This window comes from Sebastes umbrosus, chromosome 8, assembly GCF_015220745.1.
Source record: "Sebastes umbrosus isolate fSebUmb1 chromosome 8, fSebUmb1.pri, whole genome shotgun sequence".
Lineage (NCBI taxonomy): Eukaryota > Metazoa > Chordata > Actinopteri > Perciformes > Sebastidae > Sebastes > Sebastes umbrosus.
Genome location: NC_051276.1, coordinates 15492771 through 15514506, shown reverse-complemented (window position 1 = coordinate 15514506; position 21736 = coordinate 15492771). Strand labels below are relative to the sequence as shown.

General features: G+C 41.8%; 2 protein-coding genes across 9 annotated transcripts in view; both read right to left on the bottom strand.

Annotated features, from left to right (window-relative positions):
- Nucleotides 1–2196: 2196 nt before the first annotated feature.
- On the bottom strand, nucleotides 2197–7979 carry LOC119493536 (eukaryotic translation initiation factor 4E-binding protein 1-like). Its single transcript, XM_037778916.1, has 3 exons — nucleotides 7490–7979; nucleotides 4962–5150; nucleotides 2197–2831 (listed from the first exon to the last, which is right to left on the bottom strand). Exons 1-3 carry the CDS (start codon nucleotides 7623–7625, stop codon nucleotides 2800–2802), a joined length of 357 nt encoding a protein of 118 aa, XP_037634844.1. The 5' UTR covers nucleotides 7626–7979; the 3' UTR covers nucleotides 2197–2799.
- An 854-nt stretch (nucleotides 7980–8833) lies between these two features.
- ank1a (ankyrin 1, erythrocytic a) overlaps nucleotides 8834–21736 on the bottom strand; it is a 125470-nt gene continuing 112567 nt past the window's right edge. For 4 of the 8 annotated variants that reach the window (XM_037777680.1, XM_037777681.1, XM_037777679.1 and 1 more), the window contains 6 exons: nucleotides 18983–19631; nucleotides 18416–18761; nucleotides 15976–16059; nucleotides 15526–15678; nucleotides 14246–14344; nucleotides 8834–12550 (listed from right to left, as the gene is read on the bottom strand). In XM_037777680.1, coding sequence (XP_037633608.1) covers nucleotides 14273–14344; nucleotides 15526–15678; nucleotides 15976–16059; nucleotides 18416–18761; nucleotides 18983–19631 — 1304 coding nt within the window. In that variant the 3' untranslated portion in view covers nucleotides 8834–12550; nucleotides 14246–14272. Of the gene's footprint in view, nucleotides 12551–14245; nucleotides 14345–14931; nucleotides 15679–15975; nucleotides 16060–17239; nucleotides 17996–18415; nucleotides 18762–18982; nucleotides 19632–21736 lie in introns of those variants that run through there. The other 4 variants (XM_037777678.1, XM_037777683.1, XM_037777686.1 and 1 more) reach the window with 4 other exon arrangements.

The window sequence follows — 21736 nt, the reverse complement described above, 5'->3', positions numbered from 1 at the left end:
CCCACCTCTCTGACTTGTGACCAGCTAACGTTTTAGTGTATTTGCCTTCCTCACCTCCAATCCACATCTCTGGGCCTATTACAGCGCACACATCATCAGAGGTCATTAGTGTCCTCTCTGGCCAGGCTGCTTTTGTTGATTGTGATCAAACAGGCAGGCTGAGTGGAACAACTCAAAAGTGTACTGGAGGATGGATCAATGGGGAGAGAAAAGCAGTAGCACTGGTTTGTTTTTTGGGGGGGGCGGGGAGTGCCAGGAAGCAGAGGTGACAAGGGGAGATTTAGACCCCAAACAAACAGAGAGGGACTGGAGAGAGTCAACGTCTGGATGCTGGAGCTACTGTGGAGGAAGGACAGGGTGGACTGGAACTGATCAGCTGAAACTGTTCAATCCACACTTCCAACCAGGACAAAACCCAGACAAAACCAGTTCTCTCTCAACTTTCACTTTTATTAACCTGATGTCTGTCTCGCCAGTGATGATGCCAGAGAGCTACAGGCTTACGCACTATCACATATGTTCTTAGTTATGCTCAATTAAACAACAGCAAAGTATCCAATCTATTGTTTATGCTTGTGAGTTATACAATAACCATATTCAGTGGAAATCCTGATGATGTGGAACTTTGACAAGTGTCCAGAAAACACATCACACAGTAGCAGGAGCTTAATGTCATCACCTCCAAATCATGTGTCAGTTCTCACACATCACCTCCATCCTGAACAAACCTTTCTGTCCAAACACCCTGGTGGTTAGGCAACTGCACTCTTACTTTACCGGGAATAATTACAAAATAAAACTGATGTAATGGGCCCAGCCAAAATCTTTCGTTCCACAAAATTGTAATACTTTTGCCAGTTAGTTGTTTTCAAATTAGTGGACCTAGTGTGTCTTCCTTTCTGCTACAACAGGTCCTGTCAAGCATTTATTGATTAGATTGACAGGTAACTCTGACATGACATCGAACTGTAAATAATATGAATAATAATGACAATAATTTTACAGGAAATTTTCTATATTTTTCTTGTTTTTCCACAAAACAATAAAATGTTTGTAGATTTATAGATATTTGCAGTAATTTAAAGGTTTACCCATAAAAGTAATTGATGTTAAAATTTAAGATTACATTAATATTATGTTTTTTAATGCCAATTTATTGTATTTGTATAAATTTTAAATGTAATTTTGTATTAAATGCGAGGTCATATTTTACAGATTTTTCCTGGTCATGATAATGAGGAAATGCATTTAAATTACAGATATCATTAGTCATTCAATGTGTTTTTTCCTTAAAAATGCAGTCATTAAGCGTGTGGTTAAAAAGTGATTTTATATAGTTTAAGGGTTGATATTTGTACAGATACAAAAGTAATTTACTGTAAATTACATAGGAAGACTATTTTAAACTATTATTCTGCAGACAGTATTATATTATATTACAAATGTCTTTCTGTGAAGTAGAGAGGGATCATGGGTGTCTTCACCACCACTAGTAAATTGTCCCGATTCCACTTGACTTGCACATCTTTTGCAAAACTTGGAGATCAAACCAGAGAACCACAACACACTAACTCGGAATAATTCAGTGCGATGCCTCAGTTGCCCTGGGACATTTATTTCATCTATTATTTAGACGCATTTATATAATACGCTCATCAAAGGGAAAGCCTGGTAAATCCCTTCAGAATAAACTGAATAAAACACAGTGAAGCAACAAGCCAGCAATAGAGGTGGATGAGCCCATATAGCTCTTAGGAAGGAGGGAGTTTCTCTCAGCTATGTACGGTTGTATATTGACCTCTCTTTATACAGTCCGTTGACTGAGGTTATCAGCTGCCTGTGAGCTCCTCGAGGAATTCCTCTGATATGACTTGTGCTGTATCAGGGGAGCATAGGAAGTGCTAAAAACTGTTAAGCAACATGTCAACAAGATTTATCACTTCAAATGTATATTAGCTTTTCACTGTAAAGGAAGCTGATAATAACTCAGCTGTGGTCATCTAATCTTTAGTTTTCATTATATCCCAGAAATAACCAACAGCTTTTATGGCTTTTTGCTCTTTCAGATGGCTGTCCAAGAGAAATGTGTATTCAGACCAGAGAACCGATGAATATATTATTGTAAGAATACAATTCACTGACATGACATCACAAGACTCATTAAGAGCACATAACAAAAATACATGACAACAAGAGTGTTTGCTTTAATGGCGTTTTGCTTTAATTCTTTATCACCCTATAAACCGTGTGAAAATCTGTTTCAAAAATGTCATTAACATCTTCATGTTTTACATTCTCCGTATGAGACTTCAGGTGAAGAACTCGTTCTTAAGAGCACGATCGAGAAATTATACAGCATCTTGAACATTTCAAGGCAATATCTGAAGAGAGGTGTCAGGAAATGTGTGGAATGGTTATAAATTCAGAAAACTTAAATTATTCTCTATTGATTTTCATTTTCATTTTCTTATCCGAGTTCTTAGGGATCAGGCTTTGTTGGTGTTTACTTCTCAGTGTTGATTTTAAACATGACAGGAAGGCACACTTTGTCACACAGAAATCAGGTTTAAGCCTTGAGGCAGACAGAAAAAAAAAAAGTTTCATTACAGATTTGTTCTGGGCAAAACAAGCAAATTATATTTTTAGAGACAGACTTTAAAACACTAAGACACTGGAGATACTGAAGGCGAACCTCCGTTTTCATGGAATGGAAGATGGGAAATAAGAAGGCGCCCCTGAGCCTCTCTTCACAGCATCGTGTCGGTGAGTCTGACATCTTAATACTCACTCCAGGACCACCTAGATGTCCATCTCAAACTGTGAGTCATCACCTGGACAAAAAAAAAAAAAGACATATATTTCATAAAACCCACAAACACCAACTGCTTGCTACATTAGGATAAATCTTTAAAGGGACTATTTGTAACTTTCAGAAATGCTTCTTAACAGCGACACCTGTGGCCGTGAAATCAATGAAAGTCAGCGTCGGGCTCGTGCTCGCTCTAAATGGACATGAACGAGCATCGCTCAAAACAGTGAGGCGACACACGTCAGCTAAAAGCACAATATCACTCTATATTTCAGCTGCTTGGCAGTCATGTTAGCTGACCAGACGAAGGTCTCTCCATGAATCAATGCTGATACTGTGTTTGCTTCTCCTGCCTCAGCGCAGGCTTCAGCAGCGGGGCTCCCCAGCGAGAAACTCGTCTCCCTCCGCCCGCAGCCGGAGAGAGCAGGAAGACACCGGCAACCGGTCGGTAAAGAGACGGTAACGTTTCTCTCTGCGGAGCCCCGTTACTTCCCAAGACGCGGGAAACCTCTGTTGGTCTGGAGGAGCTGCAGCATTTATTTCTGCACAAACGTCCACTGTACATTCACTAGATATTCTCAGAGCTAAACTAACTCCCCTACAGTGTGGAGTGAGCGCGCGTTCACGTCTAGAGGTGGAGCGAGTACACGAGAATGCGCGCGCTGTCTGAGTGAAGGCGAGCAGGCAGAGGAGACGAGACAGCGGCCACACGCGAGCGCGCATATGCGAGCGCGCATGTGTGCCGACCCGTTACATTTATACGCTTAGAAAGTTACAAACAGTCCCTTTAACAGTTGCATATCATATTTAACTCAAAGTAATATTTCAGGAAGACTGGAGGACTTATATCACTAGCTGGTAAAATATTGTTAAATAACATCTGGCAGTTAATATAGCAAGAGTTCATTGAGTGATACTGTACCCATAGAAATATGTTTAATTTGACAAGTTACTCAAAGAAATCAACAACTAATATGTTTTTAACAGTTATCGAACTTGAAATGCCTTCAAATATGTTTCTGTCTTTTGATAAACAACTCAGATATGTATGAATACATTTAAAATTAATGTTTAGTTCTGACTGACTGCAACTTCTTATGTCAATAAATACATTCAAGAATAAAAAAGCCACAAATAAATAAAAATTCATATCAGGAAACATATCAGGCCTTAGCTGGGTTCCAGACCTCTGAAACGCCGCCAATGTCTTACATTTTTTTCAGCGATTAAATTAGGTCTGGTGGGGTGCTCATTGATGGTCATTTCCCCATTTGGAGAAACAACCGATCCAATCAGAGCTTTGTAGGCGGAGTTAAGAATGGAGAAGTCGTCTTCTTGTGCCAACAGCAGGAAAAATGGGGACAGAAAAATTGCCAAGAAAATGTTGACAAGCCTAGACGAGATTGATGCAGCTGTTCAGGTTGCTGCAAGTCGACTTTAGGAAATAACAACTCTAGAATCAACATGTTTAAAATGTTTTTTTGGTTTTTTTTAAGTTTAAGTTTTGAGTTTTGAAGTTTCCCCTTGTTTCTACCGTCGCAGGTGTCGGCTTTAAAACTTGTGTGGCACATTCAGTTCGGCTCTTTTAGATTTGCGTGTGTGTGTGTGGCACAGTGCCCCCATAGTTTCAGCTGGTCGATGTGTTCGAGGATCGTAAAACACAATTGATTCAAAATTGACAGGAATAAAACTCACCAAAACCGTCTTGGTTAGTCTGTTCCAACAATTTGGTTGAAATAATTCGACTTAGTAGTATATTAGTGTTTTTGCTTGAAATGCCCATCCCTAATGTTGACACGACGGGCACATCACTAGGTATTGATTAGTTAGCGCAAAATTACAAAGCCCATCTAAACAGAAATCAGCTGACAGAGACACAATCTCAAGCTGAACAATAAAGTGAAATGAAATGGCACGAATGACCTCCTTGTATCTTGTGTTGAAACCTCAAACTGGCTTCTATCATCCATGACAGACAGAGAACGACAGCTGTGTGAGAACAGTTCTATGATCTGATGGATGACAGTGATACACGTGACATAACTGAGGTGAGGGATCCATCAGTGCTTTAGTTTTCAGTGGCTACATGAATTTACGCCTGAATCCTTCACTCCAAATCTAAATGTGATGTTTGTATGAGGTGTGAACATACCAGTGTTGCTGCTATCAGGAGCAGCGACGTTGTTGTTCGGTAGTTCTCCATTATGGTCCTTCTCGTCGGTGTCTTTGGAGAGAGGACTGGTCACCCCTGGAATGTTGGGCAGACCTCTCGGGGGAGTCTTGGCCGCCGGAGAGGTGCGACACCCCAGCAGGAACTTTCGGTCGTAGATGATCCTGGTTCCTTTTGGGTGAAGAGGAAAGAAAAGAGAAGGATGACTGTTAGAAATAGAGCACTGCGTCAGTTCAGACAGAGCATTGAGGTAGCACATGCATTAATGGCTCTGTCTTCCATCCATTATATTCATGCAGGTGTGCAGTGTATCCATTTTACCGTGACACTTCTCACCATTACTCTGCTGATAAGTTCATATCAACGCTGTTTGCTGCTACAGCCTCCTCTCGACCACCCCAACCTCCTCCTTATGTGACAGGATATTCATATTGTTAATGTAACGGTCCTGCATGTGTTTATTTATGTCAAATCCAACGGCCTAACCACCTATAAATAGTCAATTCCATGATAAGAGTGTCTTCTGACTGAAGTGGGTTTTGGGTACTGCCAGTTTATACTAGACACTAAAATCTGACCAATAAAATAACCGAATTTGGCTATCAATCGCTGAGAGGTTTGCACAAAAGGGACACAATGTATTCTTTAACAACAATCCTGGGCTGAGAAATATGATGAAATATATATTGTCAAAACGATATAAAAATGTTGTATATATTTTTCTATATCATTTCTATCACGATAAAGGCTAAGCTTTTATTTATTTATTTTTTCTCTATGATTTCACTTAAAACTGTTATCTTCATTTTGCATTCAAGTTCTTAAAATGAGAAAATACTTTTCATTTGTCATGTATTTAATTCACACAGGAGAATACAAAAATAAGCTCTACCATGTGGTTATTTCAGATGGACTATTTATTTATCGAATTAAGAGAAAACATGCTATATTATGATATATATACCGTTTATCGAGATATGAAATGACCTATATCGTGATCTAATATTTTGGCCTGGTAAAAGTTTAACTGAAATGCATCCCAAAACCTATAAAAATGATAGGATAATTTGGTCTTATTGAGATTGTACTGTACATCAGCTGTGCATACATACATACATAAAACATACATAAACACACACACAACCAGCGAGGGAGGAGCTATCACACCACATGACCAATGAGAACCAATCCAAAGATGGCAAAGTATTACTGTCTAGGTCTTATGTTTATTGATGGAGGATGATGGCTAAGCTGTCATCCATGATGGAGAATGACTCCCACCCCATGCAGGACACCATCTCAGCACTGGAGAGCTCCTTCAGCGACAGGCTGCTCCACCCAAAGTGTGTGAAGGAGCGCTATCGCAGGTCCTTCCTTTCTGCATCTGTCAGACTCCACAACCAGCACTGCTCCCAGTAGACCACAACCAGCACTGCTCCCAGTAGACCAAAAACTGACAATAACCTGATAATTTCAGGTGGAATTTCATTCATTCATTCATTCTCACTGTGCAATATCATTTTCCACTTGTGCAATTTTGTTAATAGTCTGTTTATTGTCAACACTGTATATACTGCTCCTATTTTTTATACTTCCTTCTATTTAAATGGTTCATATTTTGTTACACTTTTTTACTGTGTTAGCTGATGCATCTTGTTTTTTGCACTATCCCCTTTGCTGCTGTACACTGCAAATTTCCCCACTGCGGGACTAATAAAGGAATATCTTATCTTATCTTATCTTATTGAACTGTCCCAATTTAACATATTACACTGTCTAACAAACCAGAACCAATCCAAAGATGGCAAAGTATTAATGTCTAGATCTTATGTTTATCAAGATTTGATGAGCTACAGATAAAACATCAACTCACTATCAATTATACATATATACTGTATAGACATATATATATATATATACACAGTATAGGTTCTTAATGTATATGTTCTTAATATGCCCTTTTACAAAGTATTTCCTTTTATAATTGTAATATAACTTATTATTTAAATGGAGCTTCCCAGCAAAAAGCATTTCACACGATTGTACCTGTATAACCGGCGTGACAATAAACATCTGGAATCATCAATTAAAGTGCACAACAATCAACAAGCTCACACTTGGAACGCACCAATCACAGCTCTAGTTCTTGGTGACGTATGAAGCAGCAGCAGCGTCATCAGCAGCAGAGGACAGTGTGGGTGCAAAGATCAGCTGATAAAACCCACAAACTGCACAATAAACACGTCTCTATTTAATGAAAAAGCTATGTTATGAGTTCATACCACTCCCATGTCTTGGGTTACTATTACTTTATGGCTTTAGAGTGAGTAATCCTTCTTCTTCCGCGTCTCATCCTCTTGTTTCCAAACAAACACTAGCTAGCTAGCAGCAGACCTCATGGAGTTAGCAGCCCCTGCAGCCACTGACATCACAGCTGTTCACCTGATAAAGAGTATAAATCATGCATATCTCTTCTGCACATGCATGTAAAGAACAGCAGCAGTACGTACCTCCCGGTGTGGTGCTGAACAGCGTCCCTCCGGGTGTAGTGGAGTAGTCTTGGGGCATGTGCGCCGCGTCGCTGATGGTCACCCTCCTGGTGGACGGGATGGCCTTGGCAGTGGTCTTCTGGCAGTCAGTGGACATCTTGATCTCAATTAGAATAAACTAGCTAACTAAATAGCACGAAACAAAGTCTTTGCACAACAACAAAGCCACGCCGCGCCTGTTTTTTTTGCTTCAACAGAAACAGATAAATACAAATAAATACCTCTTTTTCATAAGTGCAAAATGATGAAATGTATCTAATGTGGTCACATCACAACATGCAGTCTCTCTCTCACACACACACGTGTCCAAGTTCTTTTCTTTAAAACGAACTGAGCACACCAAGTTGCTCTGCTCCAGTCAGCCTCTACATGCACACACAACAACACACAGACAGAAGCAGCAGCAGCAGGCTGCAGGACATGAGGTGGACCAGATGAGCTTAGTGCGTCCTCTACTGGCACATTATACATGTGCAATGGCTGTACAAAGTTCAACTCTTACTCCCTTATCTTATTAGATCCATAGTACGATTATATAAACTAAGATCTGGCCCTGGAAGGTCATCTAATTTGGCTAAAGGATCTATTCAACTTCTTATAACCTTGCTACAGCAACTACATCAGTTTAATTATAGCAATAGCTGCTGGTTTTGCAGGACTGCATTTATTAAATGGTTTCTGAAAATGGACACATTATGCATCTTACCTTTTCTTTCTTTTTTTTTTTAACAAACAGGGATCAGCCACTGGTCTATTAATTTGTCTATTTATATGTATGCTTTTGCAGAGTTTCAAAGCTCCCATTATGTTAAACATTTTGTATTTATTATTATTATTTTATATTTTTATTATAATTTCTATTATTATATCACTTTATTAATGTAGTTATTATTATTATTATTTTGTATTTATGTAGCTTTTATTATTATTATTATCACTATCATCACTTTGTATTTATGTGGTTATTAATATTATTTTGTATTTATGCAGTTATTATTATTATTAATTTATATTAGTTCTATCATTATTAGTATTTTTTTTACTTCCTTGTTTTGTCTCCTGTGTATTGTATTGTACTGTATTATTGAGTTTGTAGTGGGAATAAGTTGTATTGTTCTTGCATATGAAAGTATTAAAAAAAATTGGTACTTTGGTGAAAGCCTAATAAGATGAAGCTTAATCACGTTCATAACAGCAGTATGCACGGTATAACACTTGGTTTGTTCAAAACTACAGCATGATCGTCAGCAGTTGGGTGCACGTGGATCAAGTGTTTCACACAAAAGTATACACACTGTACACAAAGACATTTCATTTCTTTATTAATTTTTGTAAATGTTGAGCTGGTGTACAGAGTAAATTGTCAATAGATGTCCTCGGATTTTGATTGGATTAAAAGGCTTTTACATGTATATTTTAAATTCATGTTTGACTCTCCATAACAATAAAAAAAAGCAAACAAAACCAGTTAAAATACCCACAAGACCCCTATTTTATCCCCAGGTTGCAGGCATTACCCAGAACTCAACAGTCTCTTGGTAGCTACAGCTGTATGATGCTAAAAGTACATCCATATAACATAACTAGAATCCCAGTTGACAAGTAAGGGTGCATAGCATTCTAAGTAAATATATATATTTATTTATATTTTCATATATTTCATATATATATATAGCCTTTTATGTTAAAAACATTTTCTGTGCATGTGCGCAGTTGCATTCCTTAGTATTGAGTAATATGCTATTGCGTTAATAATGTCTTCAATCCATTCTAAAGGAATATACATGTGTTCTCTAGTTTTTGCAACAGTTAATATTTTTGCATGAACTTGGTGCATGGTATCGTCTCAGTCGTCCCTCAGTGCATTGTAACCATTCCTCCCTCTGCTTGCACTTAGTTGGACTCCTCCGTTCACACTGTCACCATGTGAAAGCCTCAGAATCGGCTCAGTCTTATATTTGGTAAAAGGGAGCAGAAATAGATCAGGGGTGGGTTGTGTTGAGGAAAAATGCTTGTCATCTTGAAAGACTAGCCGTCAGAGCCACTAAGCCTCCCCACAATAACTCCACCTAACTGCAAAGTGCTCCTTCTTATTGTCTTTTCATCAGCCCTCCCATCGCTCCAACCCTGACATCAGCAGTGGCTTTATAAACGGCCCCTGCTTCAGAAACCAACCCAAGCATACCATCGTTATGAGCCCTTAGAGAGCTATGACATAAGGGGTAATACACAATTACACTGCTGTGTAATCTTTATTGACATCTAACCTTTTTGTGGTTATTAAAAAAGATGATAAAGTGGAAATAATATCTGATGAAGGGATATTTGTTAAAAATGTCCAAAACCCTTCTCTCTTTAAATCTCCCCTCTTCCATGATTTCTGTGCGTGTTTGTAATGAATGTCAACAGCAGATACGGAGTTGAAACAACAGAGTGAATCCCCTATCATCTACTAAAGTACAGAACCAACACGGATGACTACTTTATAACAAGACTTACAGTATACCAAGACTTTACATTCATCATCTCTGGCTGTGAAGCCGTACTAAAACAAACACTTGATGATGGGTGATTATTGCAACGTTTTTGTGGCTGACATATTTTTCCATAATAATAAATGTCTAACATAATGTTTGAAACAAATGCATGTAGATATCATGTGAGATGGCACGCTTATTGAGGTAAATCAACTTTTAAAAAATATGTGAGTTAGTTATTATTATATTATAATCTGAGAGCCTGTGCTCTTTGTCCATTTGCAATATTACTTCCTTTGATATTATCACAACGTTAACATGTCCCAATATCCAGGACTGAATATGTGATATTAAAATCTCTCACACACACTCACACACACACATTCAATAGGATTTCTTTCAAGGTGCATATGAATGTCATTAAGGTTTAAAAGCCATGACTAAACACATTCCCTGATGAGTAACAAAAACAGACACTGGGCACTTTGCAGATGTGATGGCTGGTATGAAGTCATACCTATAGTTGCCCAATCTTAGAGTAAAACTTAATAGTATTAGGCAAAGTGATGAAATGTGGGATACTAATGTACTGACATCATTTCTGAGTGGAGTGAGGCCTAAAGCTGTGCTTAACACATTGAAAGCCAGAGCTTAGGAAGAATGTGAACTATGATCCTAAAATCCTCACAAACACACACTCAAACACACTCACACAAACAATCCTTTCCTCTTGTAAGCAGTTATTGCTTCTTCTGAAGTACAGTTAAGACAGCAAATCATGACAAAAAAAGACGTAACACTAAAGAAAGGAGTGAAACGAGACGCACGCTTCGGGAAGGGTCAGGCTCACAGTTGCGGGTCAGTATTACAGTTTCTCATCACAGTGATTGGTGACCGACTGTCTTTGCTACACTCCGAACAAATCGCCAAGGAGACAAACATCAAAGCTCAACACGTCCTCGACCCTCGGCTCGACACTTTCCTCTCTCCAGCTGACTCTTCATTTTTTACCCAGTCAAACCAGTGCTACATTATTACCAGTATTTCAGCTACTGTATTCTCATCAAGTGACATATTCTGATGGTGGTGAGATGGTCTATAAGTGCACCTTAATGTGTGGTGGTGGTGGTGGTGGTGTCATATATACTGCACGATGAAGTCAAACAGATGCTGCTACGAGCTGAAGGTGGGAACCTGCCCCCTGCTGAGGGTGGACAGGACTGCTACATCTACTCAGAGAGGTGGGGGGGGGGGAGGTAGGAGGTAGGGCGAGATTGAGGGTGTTGGGATTTTGGCTCAGACAGACGTCTGATTAACAGAAACCTCACAAGGATACACGGCACACGGGGGACAAGAAAAAGGCGGAGGAGTGGGATGGTAGAGTGGGTTAATCTCTCCTGATAATCTGTCACTCATCATACATCGCTTTGTCACCCTCTCCACAAGGCAAACCACTCTAAGGGAAGGTCAGGGAGGCAGGTTCACTGCAGAAACCTGCCTCCCAAAGCTCAAAAAAACCCAAACGACTTACAGTATGTCTTCCCTCTACAGTTTGACATGTCAGAAAGCAAAGGCTGAAAGCACATGAAAAGCACAAAGAAACAAACAACCTGACGCACAAAAATCCGACGTTTAAAAAACAGGCAGAGCGACACGACATTTGCATGTTCTTGTACCCACAAAGATCTCAAGATATATAGAATAATATATAGGTTCAGACCGGACGAACCAAACGAGAAATAACGGGGAGGAATCTCTTATGTACCTGAAACAGCAGCATCAGTGGCATCGCATAGGGATCTTATAACATAAACAACACACGTAACACACAGTCACGTAGAGCATTTTAGTGCATACGATATTATGTACAACACTGATATCCTTGGGTGATAATTGTAGCTTAACTGGACTTTGAGAGCACTGGGACAGGTTTAAAACTAGTTTGTGATGCTCTTAGCTTGAAGAGTGTGGCTGTGAGGAGGGGGAGCAACCTTTTGCCTAGAGATTATGTAATTCTCAGTTTTTTTAGTCTCCCCTTTTCTTAAGTTTGACCCCATTGGTTCAGAAAACGGGCCAGTTATTGACCATACCTTACATTGCATGCCTGTCCCATACAGCAGTGTGTCCTCCCCATCCCTCCCCACCCTTATATTCCCTCAGTATTTGTAGTTAAAGACAGGCCATGCGGCAGCAGTCACTCATGCTGATACAGATAACAGGAAGCACGTTTTGGTTGCTAGTTTTTTTTTGTTTGTGTTTGTTTTTTGTTTTATACGAAATCATGCTTCTAGCCTAGTAGTAGTTGTTTTTTTTCCACGGTTTCTTTAAAAAAAAAAAAGGTAATAAAAACTACAAGTAAATCCGTATCCTTCTCCTCCGGTGCGTGCTGATAGTCGGCATAGGTTAGCCGCTATGGTTGTCATGGCGTTGCCGTTCATTTCTGTCCGTCTGCCTTTTTGTGTGTGTTCTTCCTCCTCTCAGCTGCTGCTGGTCATGTGTCCATGTAGGATGGTTTTGGTGAAGGGGTTGAATCCTGTGGAGAACTCTGTGGAGAGACGGAAACAAGGAGGTTTAGCTACAACGCATCAGGAATCTACAGAGCAGGTGACATGCAAGCTGCAGTAAGTCAATGCAAATGTGAGTATATGCAGTCTTGGCAGGCTAAACTGTCCATCTTGGAAATTTCCCTACAATTGAAGCTCATATATCAACTATATTCCTCTCTGACTCTGATCAGTCATCGCAACACTCAAACACTAAAACAGCACATTAGTTCTGCAGAAGCATTCAAGCAAAAATGGTTGGCAAAAGTGGTTTAACATTCAGTAGTGAGTCGCTTGAAATATCAGTAATCTCAGGAATGTCATGGCCTTTACGTTAGAAAGGGCAAGTCACACATGCACACACACACACCCAAACACACACACACATACACACACTGCAGTGGCTCCAGATAGAAACTCCCAGGACAACTGGCCTTGCAGCTTTGACCTTGAGAGCTGTCAATTTACAAGATCCTTTTAGGTCGCTTGTTTTGCTGAGTGCACACTGTGCCAACCTTTTTTCCAGCTTGTCACAACATGCACAAAGAAATAGACTGACCTGACATAACCTACAGCAAAACAATAATGATCTATTTGCATCAAACTTGTGTTGTCCTTCTGTACAGCATTATATTGAGTGCACAGAAACTTTTTTTTGCATGTATAAATTACATATTGTAGAGAAATTATCACGCAAAGAACTATTTAATTTAAGGACTTGCGGTAAAGTGAGCCGTCGAGTGCAAAACCGTGGTAACGCCGTTCACCTCGCTCAGAGGCCATCCTTATCGTAATAACACTACTTTAAGAGCAACGGAAGTCAGACGGCGGCTGGCGGTACCACGGTTTTACACTCTGCGGCTCACGTTACCGCAGTTTCAGAAGCGTTTCACAAGCGTTTCACAAGCGTTTCAAAAGCGTTGCACAAACGTTTCGGAGAACTATGGTGGCCTTCAGGTAACGTAAAAAAGTGAAAGGCTCTCTTTAGAGCCAGTGTTTGGTTTGTCCGTTCTGGGCTACTGTAGAAACATGGTGGACTCCATGAAGAGGACCCGCTCCCTATGTTAATAGGAAGGGCTTATTCTAAGCTTAAAAACAAAACGATTCTTATTTTCAGGTGATTATACACTAATGAAAATATACTGATTAATATTATATTCCATTTCTGCTAATAGATCCCCCTAAATATTACACACATTTCCTTTAATTTAAGCAAACAAAAATCTATTCTGTGGCCAATGCATTTAGTTGTGTGTTTGGTATTTTTCACAAATATAACTCCATAGATTTTGCAGAAGGCAAGCAGCCTGAATTTCTATTGTTCAGGTTGCAAAAACTGGAAGAAATTGATATTGATAAAATTAGTGAGGCATTAAGTATCACTTCTGCATTAATGCCGACTGAAACTCTGTATATCAAAATCAATTCTATATTAGACAGACTTAAAAATGGTTGTGGTCATGGGATGTCCCCATTGTCTGAGACTTTTATTTTTGTACTGAATGACAGTCATAAACCTTTTTTTCTTCTTTTTTTAAACCATTTGTTAAACTGAAGATTCATTATGCTGTGCCAGCATCACATTACATGTCATTAGTATTGAATTAAAGGTACATTCAGATGCATTTAATCCAGAGAGACTGGATTAAATGGTCTAGCCCACAGGTCAGACGAGGCGCTGTGGGTCAGTCCCGTACCTGCGGGGACGCAGCACTCAGTCTGCCTCACTGCTTAACTCTCCGCAGACTGGCACATTTCACTATCTGAGCACCTTTCTTCACATCCACAGTATCGGGCTACATCGGCGCGGAGGGGTTGGCGGCAGAAGAGGTGCGAGGATTGAGAACAGGTGGGAGCCGAACAAGAGGGTTGAGGGATCATTAGTAAAGGAGAGTGAAATAAAAGAGATGTGACAGGAAGAGAAAGATGAGGAAGGGAAACAGAAATGGAACAACAGAGGAGGGAAATAGTGCCACAAGGAAAGAGAGAACAGAAAAACAACAGAGGAGATGTAATGAAAAGAAAGAAATACATGAAGGGAGAGGACAGAGGGGGGGGGGAAAGAAAGAAATTATGCATAAACAGTCAAGCAAGGACAGAAGTGATGGGTTGGAAAGACAGTTGAAGATAAGAGGGCATCAGAAACATCTACAGTCTTTAGAATTCAGAGTAAACCTGTGTCAAATAGTATTTGCTGAACTGATTGCTATTCAGATGGATGGGATTTGACCACATAAGACAATACACACCCTACTATTCTGAATTGTCTTGATGTGTTAAACCAATCCTGTGCTACTTCTTGCAGGTAAGAAAAGGTTGTAAATAATATTTGACCCAGCTCTGATTCAGAGAGTCTGGCAGGTTTGAGTGATACAGCACACAGTCACAGTTGAAAGACTATAAACTTTAATGGAGACAGAAAAGACAAGAGTCAGTCACTGATGGGGACAGAATGGGAAATATAGCCACCGCAAGGAGCCACAATCGATTCATTCAGTCATTAAATATGCAAGAAACAAACGATGATGAGTGTGGGTGCGGCTTAGTGATGACTGAAATGATGAAAGTGTGAATGGGCCAGTGGTGAACTGTGAGCAATAACAGCACCAGAGCAAAGTGGACTCATTTGTTCCTCCTGCATGCAGAAGATGAACATGAGGTGATAATATTTAGGTGGAGATTAATGTAACAGAAGGTCAGCAATCAATCAACTAATCAACCAAACGTTGCACTCAATCCTCCACTAGATTTAGGACCGACACATAATAAAACAGGGCTTTTAAGATCATGAGGACACACAAACTGTGTTCTCAGTCGTACTGAAGCTCATGCAGGTTAAGCTGCTCTGTCGGGATATGCCCGGGAATCCACGATGAGGTGAGACTTTAAAGCACAAAGTCCCCTGTTCACTACAAACTAGCTTTAAATCAAACAGGCCCTCATCAGATGGTCAGCTGTCTGCAGATCAGAAGCCCACCTTGCTGCTGTCCCGGCCCAGGATGGCGTAGCTCATGAACTGCTCAGCATCAACCTCCAGCTCGTTGGCGTCCTGCAGAGACCCCTCCAGGCTCACTTCCTGAACCCCCTCTTCACCTGAACCTTTCCCTCTGCGCACAACCTTACGCACAATCTACCGCGTACACACAAGTACACAGGAGGGTGGGAGAGAGTGATGGATGGAGGCAGAGAGTGGGAATAAGGCAGTGAAAAGACAGAGTTGGTGACATATAAAATGGAGGAAATAAGTCTTTTAAAAAAGATCTACTTATGTCTTGGGGACATAAAGTGTATCACAGTTTAATGATTAGCTTTATAATGATTATTTGTTTCATAATCATTCTGTGGAGGGATGCTGAGTGAGCACTGACACAAGTGAAAACAATTACTGTTAAAGAATACATTATAAAAGCATGTTGCAATGGCTGACCTTTTTTGTGACAATGTTTCCATGTTCATCTGTGAACTGTTCCTCGCTTACATGCTCCCCAGGAAGGTCTTCAACCTCATCGCCCTGCGAACAGAAAAGCATTTGTTCCCATAAATAATGTTTTTTTTTTTCTTTAAAGAAACCATAAACTGCACTTCCTTCTTCTCGACTGGACTTATTTTAGTGTAACTGCCACACAAGATATGACTTCCCAAAGTATAAAAAGTGAAGTAAATGATGGCCCTAATGCAATCTGTCACTGCAATGTAATTATTTGCATGCCATAAACCCATCCACTGGTTGGAAACACAGAGAAGCAGATGAACGACAGATGGGCGAGGGGTTAGTTTGCGGAAGCATGTAAATCCAGTTGGGATCCTTGGAGTTTCTTAGCGTCATTTATAATAACAGTTCATGAGGATCATGACAATGCTGTTATAGCCCCTAATAATTAGCAGCGTGTCTGCAGAGCTATTTATAAGCTCAAAGACAGATGCAGAAACGAGGACAAGGGCCAGTCCAGCCCGTGTCAACCTGAATAAAACATGTCAACACTTAACAGAGTCTGAGATACAGTAGGAAGAGTCCATACGGCTTTTTAATAGAACTGGAGTCCAAACGTGTTGAGCCCAAGACAATCTATTTACATCCGTAACAGCAGAAGACAAATTTAGCCACATTTGTGCAGCAATTTGATGGTAATTTAACAAGATGAAATTAAAGGGAGGATATTGAATTATATTATTGTATTGATTCGATTCAGTTTTTGTCATGTCAAACACAACAAACTGCCTCACCACATCAGATCTGCTCCCTCTACGGAGTCTTTCAAAGCACAACTCAAGGCCCACCTCTTTTCTTTGGCTTTTGAATGTACTTGAATTTTGACTACTAATTGGCCTTTTATAATGCTCATTATAACAGTCTTTTACTCATGGATTTTATCTTGGTCTCTGTCTGTGGATATGTATGACTTTGTTTTCTGCCTATGTCTGTAAAGCACTTTGGTCAGCTCATGTTGTTTTAAATGTGCTATAGAAATACATTTGACTTGACTTGACATTTCCTCATGTACAGTGTCCTTAGTTAATCCTCACTGCCACTTTTGTCACACTACACCACCACAAACCTATCCTGTATCACTCCAAACACACTGCATCCTTCAGCCTTTCACCAAACACTGTTTCCTTCATCTCTCTCCTGTTATTTTCCCGCCTGTAAATCCTTCCTTCAGATTTCTTGTCCTCTGTCCCTCTCTCTGTACCTTGAGGATGACTCTGCGGCGGACCACTCTGGTAGTGACGTTCTCCTCTTCGTCAGCCACTCCCTCGACCTCACCGAGCTCACGGTCCAGCTGAACGTGTATGTAGGTGAGCACGGACCGCACGGAGCCGCTGGCTATGTGGAGGACATTCTGACAGCTGATCACCAAGAAAGCCAGCAGCACGAAGCTGAAGAGGAGCTCTGTCACCAGGGCCCACATCACCCCGCTTTGATCCCCGGCAAATCAACACAGCAGTACCAAACACACGAGTAATACACTCCCCTCCTGTTCGCAATGCAGCGCCTCTCTCAGCTGACGGAAAAGGTAACAGCTGCAGCCTGCGGCCTTCTGTCACCGGTTCACTTGCAGTTTGGTTGTTTGTCTTTCAGTTCATGTCCATCCTCCATTAGCTGGAGCAATGGGCCCTTTCCTCGAGTCTCTCTACTCCTTCTCTTCCTTCTTCCCACTGTCAGGTCAGTAGTACCCGCTCAATGACATCAGATCCAAGCAAAAACAACCTTGGGAGGCTTCTATTCCCACCTCTCTCTCTTTCTGACCATGTGATCTTTGGGCTTTAAATACCTCTGGCTTCTCCAGTGTGCTTCTGTACACTGTGGTAAGACCACTAAGAAGCTCCTGACTTCCTTCAGAGACTCTAACTACAAACTATTTTCTCATCCACACAGCCTGAAAAAGCATCGCTATGCAGACACAATTATGCATTCACTGTGCGTCCAAATGCTACAAAAGCTAAAGTGCGACTGAGCCAAACTCTCAGAACCACATACAAAAGCAAGCTCACAAAGGCCCTACAAGCAACTGTCTATTTCTGCTCTTTCACAGTTTCACGGCTGAGATTGTCCTTTACAGTGTCATGTGGTGGTGTTGTGCCTGGGGTGGGGTGTGGTGGGGGTCGTGTAACATGAGTGGGACAGTGAGAATGCTTGCTATATTTGGCTGGACTGTTTGTGCCCATCTTGGGCCCTAGACTCTGTGTGTGTGTGTGTGTGTGTGTGTGTGTGTGTTTATGAATGTCTGCTGTATGTTTCTAGGATCTATCATGAATAATCTGATGCAGTTGGCTTTGCATCAAAATAGTTAAAGCCTATGCAACATTTACTGATTACTTGTCATAGAGAACAAACATCCCTCTTACAGGAGGAGCGACACACTCACCTGGCCCTTCAGGCGCACGTCGTCCCAGGCCCTCAGCTCTGGTACCCTGTGCGGGAAGCCCAAACCCTTCTCAAACGGCTGGGTACCTCTGAAGTGCCCCCGTAAGATCTCCGAGTGCCCCATGTCCCTCACAGGCTGAATCAAGGCCTCCTGGGACACGCGGGTCTGGTCATCCACGGCGTTACATACTGATGATATCATGGTGTCCATGGCCTGCCTGGGTTTAGGCTGACTGCCCACCCAGGCCTGTGTTGGGTCAGTGACGGGCATCCACCCCGGGCCTGTCTGTTCCTGCAGGTAGGAAAGGAAAGAGCCTCCACCGCCTCCGTTTCCACCGTTACCTGACCTGGAAGGAGAGGATGGATCAATGTGAAGGTGGTACACGTACTGCACATGCTTACGCCACGGAAAGTAAAACAACTTCCTCTGTCACTTCCTTCGTAAGAAGTTTACCACTGATATCCACTGACATGCAATAAAGATTAAGGAGATGTTAGCACAGATCTGTTGTTTAGTTGGTGTGATTGTGATTTTGTCACCTGAGAGGCAGACAGAGGTCTGACTCACCTGTCTCCATTCCGGTCTGCAACACAGCTCAGACCAGGTGACTCACTCAGTCGAGCATACACCCTTTGCTGTCCTGCAACAAGAGAAAGCCCTTCCTCTGAGCCCGTCCCTCCTCCTCTTCCTCCTCCTCCTCCTCCAGCTCCATCTCCACCAGTCATACTGGTGAGTGCCGATACCTCCGAACTTGCCTCTGACCCCTGACAATTGTTCAGCCCGTTAAGATTGATCCCGGCGATGGTGCCCCCGAGCGAGGCTGGCGTGGCAGTGCTGAGCGAGTCAACGCCCATCTCTGAATCGTCTTCGGGCAGCTCAATGGAGCCACTCAGCACCCCACCCCCTCCGCTGGCTGCGCTGGCCTGACTAGCCGGCCGACCCAGACTTCCGTACGGCAGCCCCAGGAGACCTTCTGAGTCGTCGGCGTTGCTGCACTCCAGCGAGGAGTCCTCCACAGGTACCAGGGACGGGCTGTTGCCTGAGGGCCACACCTGCACATCAGACATCTCCATGAGGGTGTCTTCTTCTGTGGTGGCAATGGGGGCACAGTCCAGACTGGAGACTTCCTGCCAGTAAGGCTCAGCGCCCAGCGGGGAGGGCAGGCTGTACTGCATGGAGGCCGGTGAGAGAAGCTCTTCCTGCGCGAGCCCATAACCTGGAGCGAGACAGAGAGAGGCACACTGATACCCGGCCCCCCGCCTCGCTCCCCACCTCACCCCCACAGCACCGGGACCCCGGGAGGGGGTAAGTGCCCCTGCCCATGAGCTGGGCATTTAGGGGGGGGTGGGAGTAGAGGAGGCTGAAGGGACAAATGGGAGAGGAATGGGGAAGGAGAGAGGGGAGGGCCAAGACAACAGGAGCTAGAATAAAGGTGCAAGGAGCTTAGGACAAGAGAGCAAGGGCAGCTTTTAGAATAGGGTTTGACAAGCTCTATCAGCCAGCGCTGACTGTTGTGAGAGCAGCAGCGGTAGCAGCAGCAGACACAGCCGGACGGCCTGACAGACTTTGGTTTGGACCCAGCAGTGACTGATGCTGCTCTGCTGGCTGCCACCTGCAGGGAGATGGACAGGAATTACTGCCTCTGCCCCCAACCCGGGGCCGGGACACACACCTGTCCAGCAGGGACACACACTCTTTGTCACACATACACATGCCGTAAACACACTCACCCTCTATCTCACATTATCACACGCTCACACTCAGATATGCATGCATTCAAACCCACTCAGAAAACAGGCAAGTTAATATCGTTGTCAGGCTGGATAGCATGCACGCAGGCAATCTCATCCTCTCCTCACACATCAGCTCACTCCACGCAGCTGCTTGCTCTCTCATTGACACACTTATTTATTATAGTGCATTCAATATAACACGGCTATATACACATATAGGACTGCTGATATTTATGCAAACACACATACAGTAGACTTGATTTTCCTTCTGTTGTGAAAGTCACATGGTTGCTGCCTCAAACATAGATTTGAATGAGTATTTCAAGTGCAATTACATCAATTAGTAGAACTGCACATTGTTAATGTGCTGTGGACTCAGGTCACTCCTTCAACTGCCTTGAACACCCTTTGTAACAATATCTTTTTTGTAGAGGCAGACCTGGCATGATAGAGCACAATGTCACAGCAGCAGGAATGTTTTTTTATTTATTGAGATTATATTGTACAAAAATAAAGAAAAAGCTAAAGACTATGAAAAATGCACTTTTACTATACATAGAATCTGCCTTGTATCTGTTTTGTTCATACTGAATGATTTACTTTGAAAATGACCAACTACCATGGCAATACGGTGAATAGTTTATGTAAAACATTTGATGAATGGCAATGAAGGTAAAGCAAAGTGTGACTGTAACACTACAGGATGTGTTACCAGGAAGTACATCAACCAGAGGATGAAATAGGAGATGTAGTGCAGGGCATACAGTATGTAGATAAGAGGAGGTGGTTCACCTTCTCCATGAGAGAGACAGAGAGAAAGAGAGAGTGTGTATACTGTATCGTGATGATGAAAGCCGTGCAGAGCTGCTGGGTGTAACTTGATTCATGGTTGGCTGTGCTGCTGTTGAGTACTGCTGAGAGTGCAGGAGATATTTGTGACACCAAGCGGCCAGAAGGACCTCTTGTCCTACTTTCTGCTTTCTCTCTCATCCTCTCAACTGCTGTCAGTTGTCTATAGAAACTAACAATCATAAATATAGATTTATTGTATAGTGTTTTGTCTTATGAAGTTAAAAGAAGGCTGTAAAAACAGCATTGACTTTGGAGTCTTTTGACATCCATTGCTAATGAAATATCTCAATGTTCTACCAGAACACAGAAGATGATGAATTTAAAATTCCTTGTTTATTTGGGCCACAACAGAAAAGGAGTCAGGTTCCTTTAAAGTTTAGGGCCCCCAATCACAAACTCTTGATTGTTCATTGGCTTCATTTTAAATGCTGCATTAAAACTGAGTAATATAAGCTGCAGCAAATATTGTTATAGCTTCAATAACATCATTAAAATCGAATACAGCAAACTCCTAATTAAACTGAAATCAACATATTTTTCCTCTGAGTAAACAAGCCTGTTCGCTATATTATCAATTACTTGCAGATGAAAATGTGAGTTATTAAACCTCTCTATGAATATGTTTGTATATCTGAAGAACACATAATTCTCTGGCAAGTAAATGAGGTGCGGGATCAGGCGTGTATTGGAAGTATGGATTTGGTGTTAGTCTGTGTATTTATGAAATTTACTATAT

Coding starts and splice junctions, on each gene's coding strand:
- LOC119493536 (XM_037778916.1), bottom strand. CDS start 7,625: ATGTCCACTGACTGCCAGAAGACCACTGCCAAGGCCATCCCGTCCACC. Junction 5,151..7,489: donor GTTCAGCACCACACCGGGAG/GTACGTACTGCT, acceptor TTCACCCAAAAG/GAACCAGGATCATCTACGAC. Junction 2,832..4,961: donor TCCTGATAGCAGCAACACTG/GTATGTTCACAC, acceptor TTTTTTGTCCAG/GTGATGACTCACAGTTTGAG.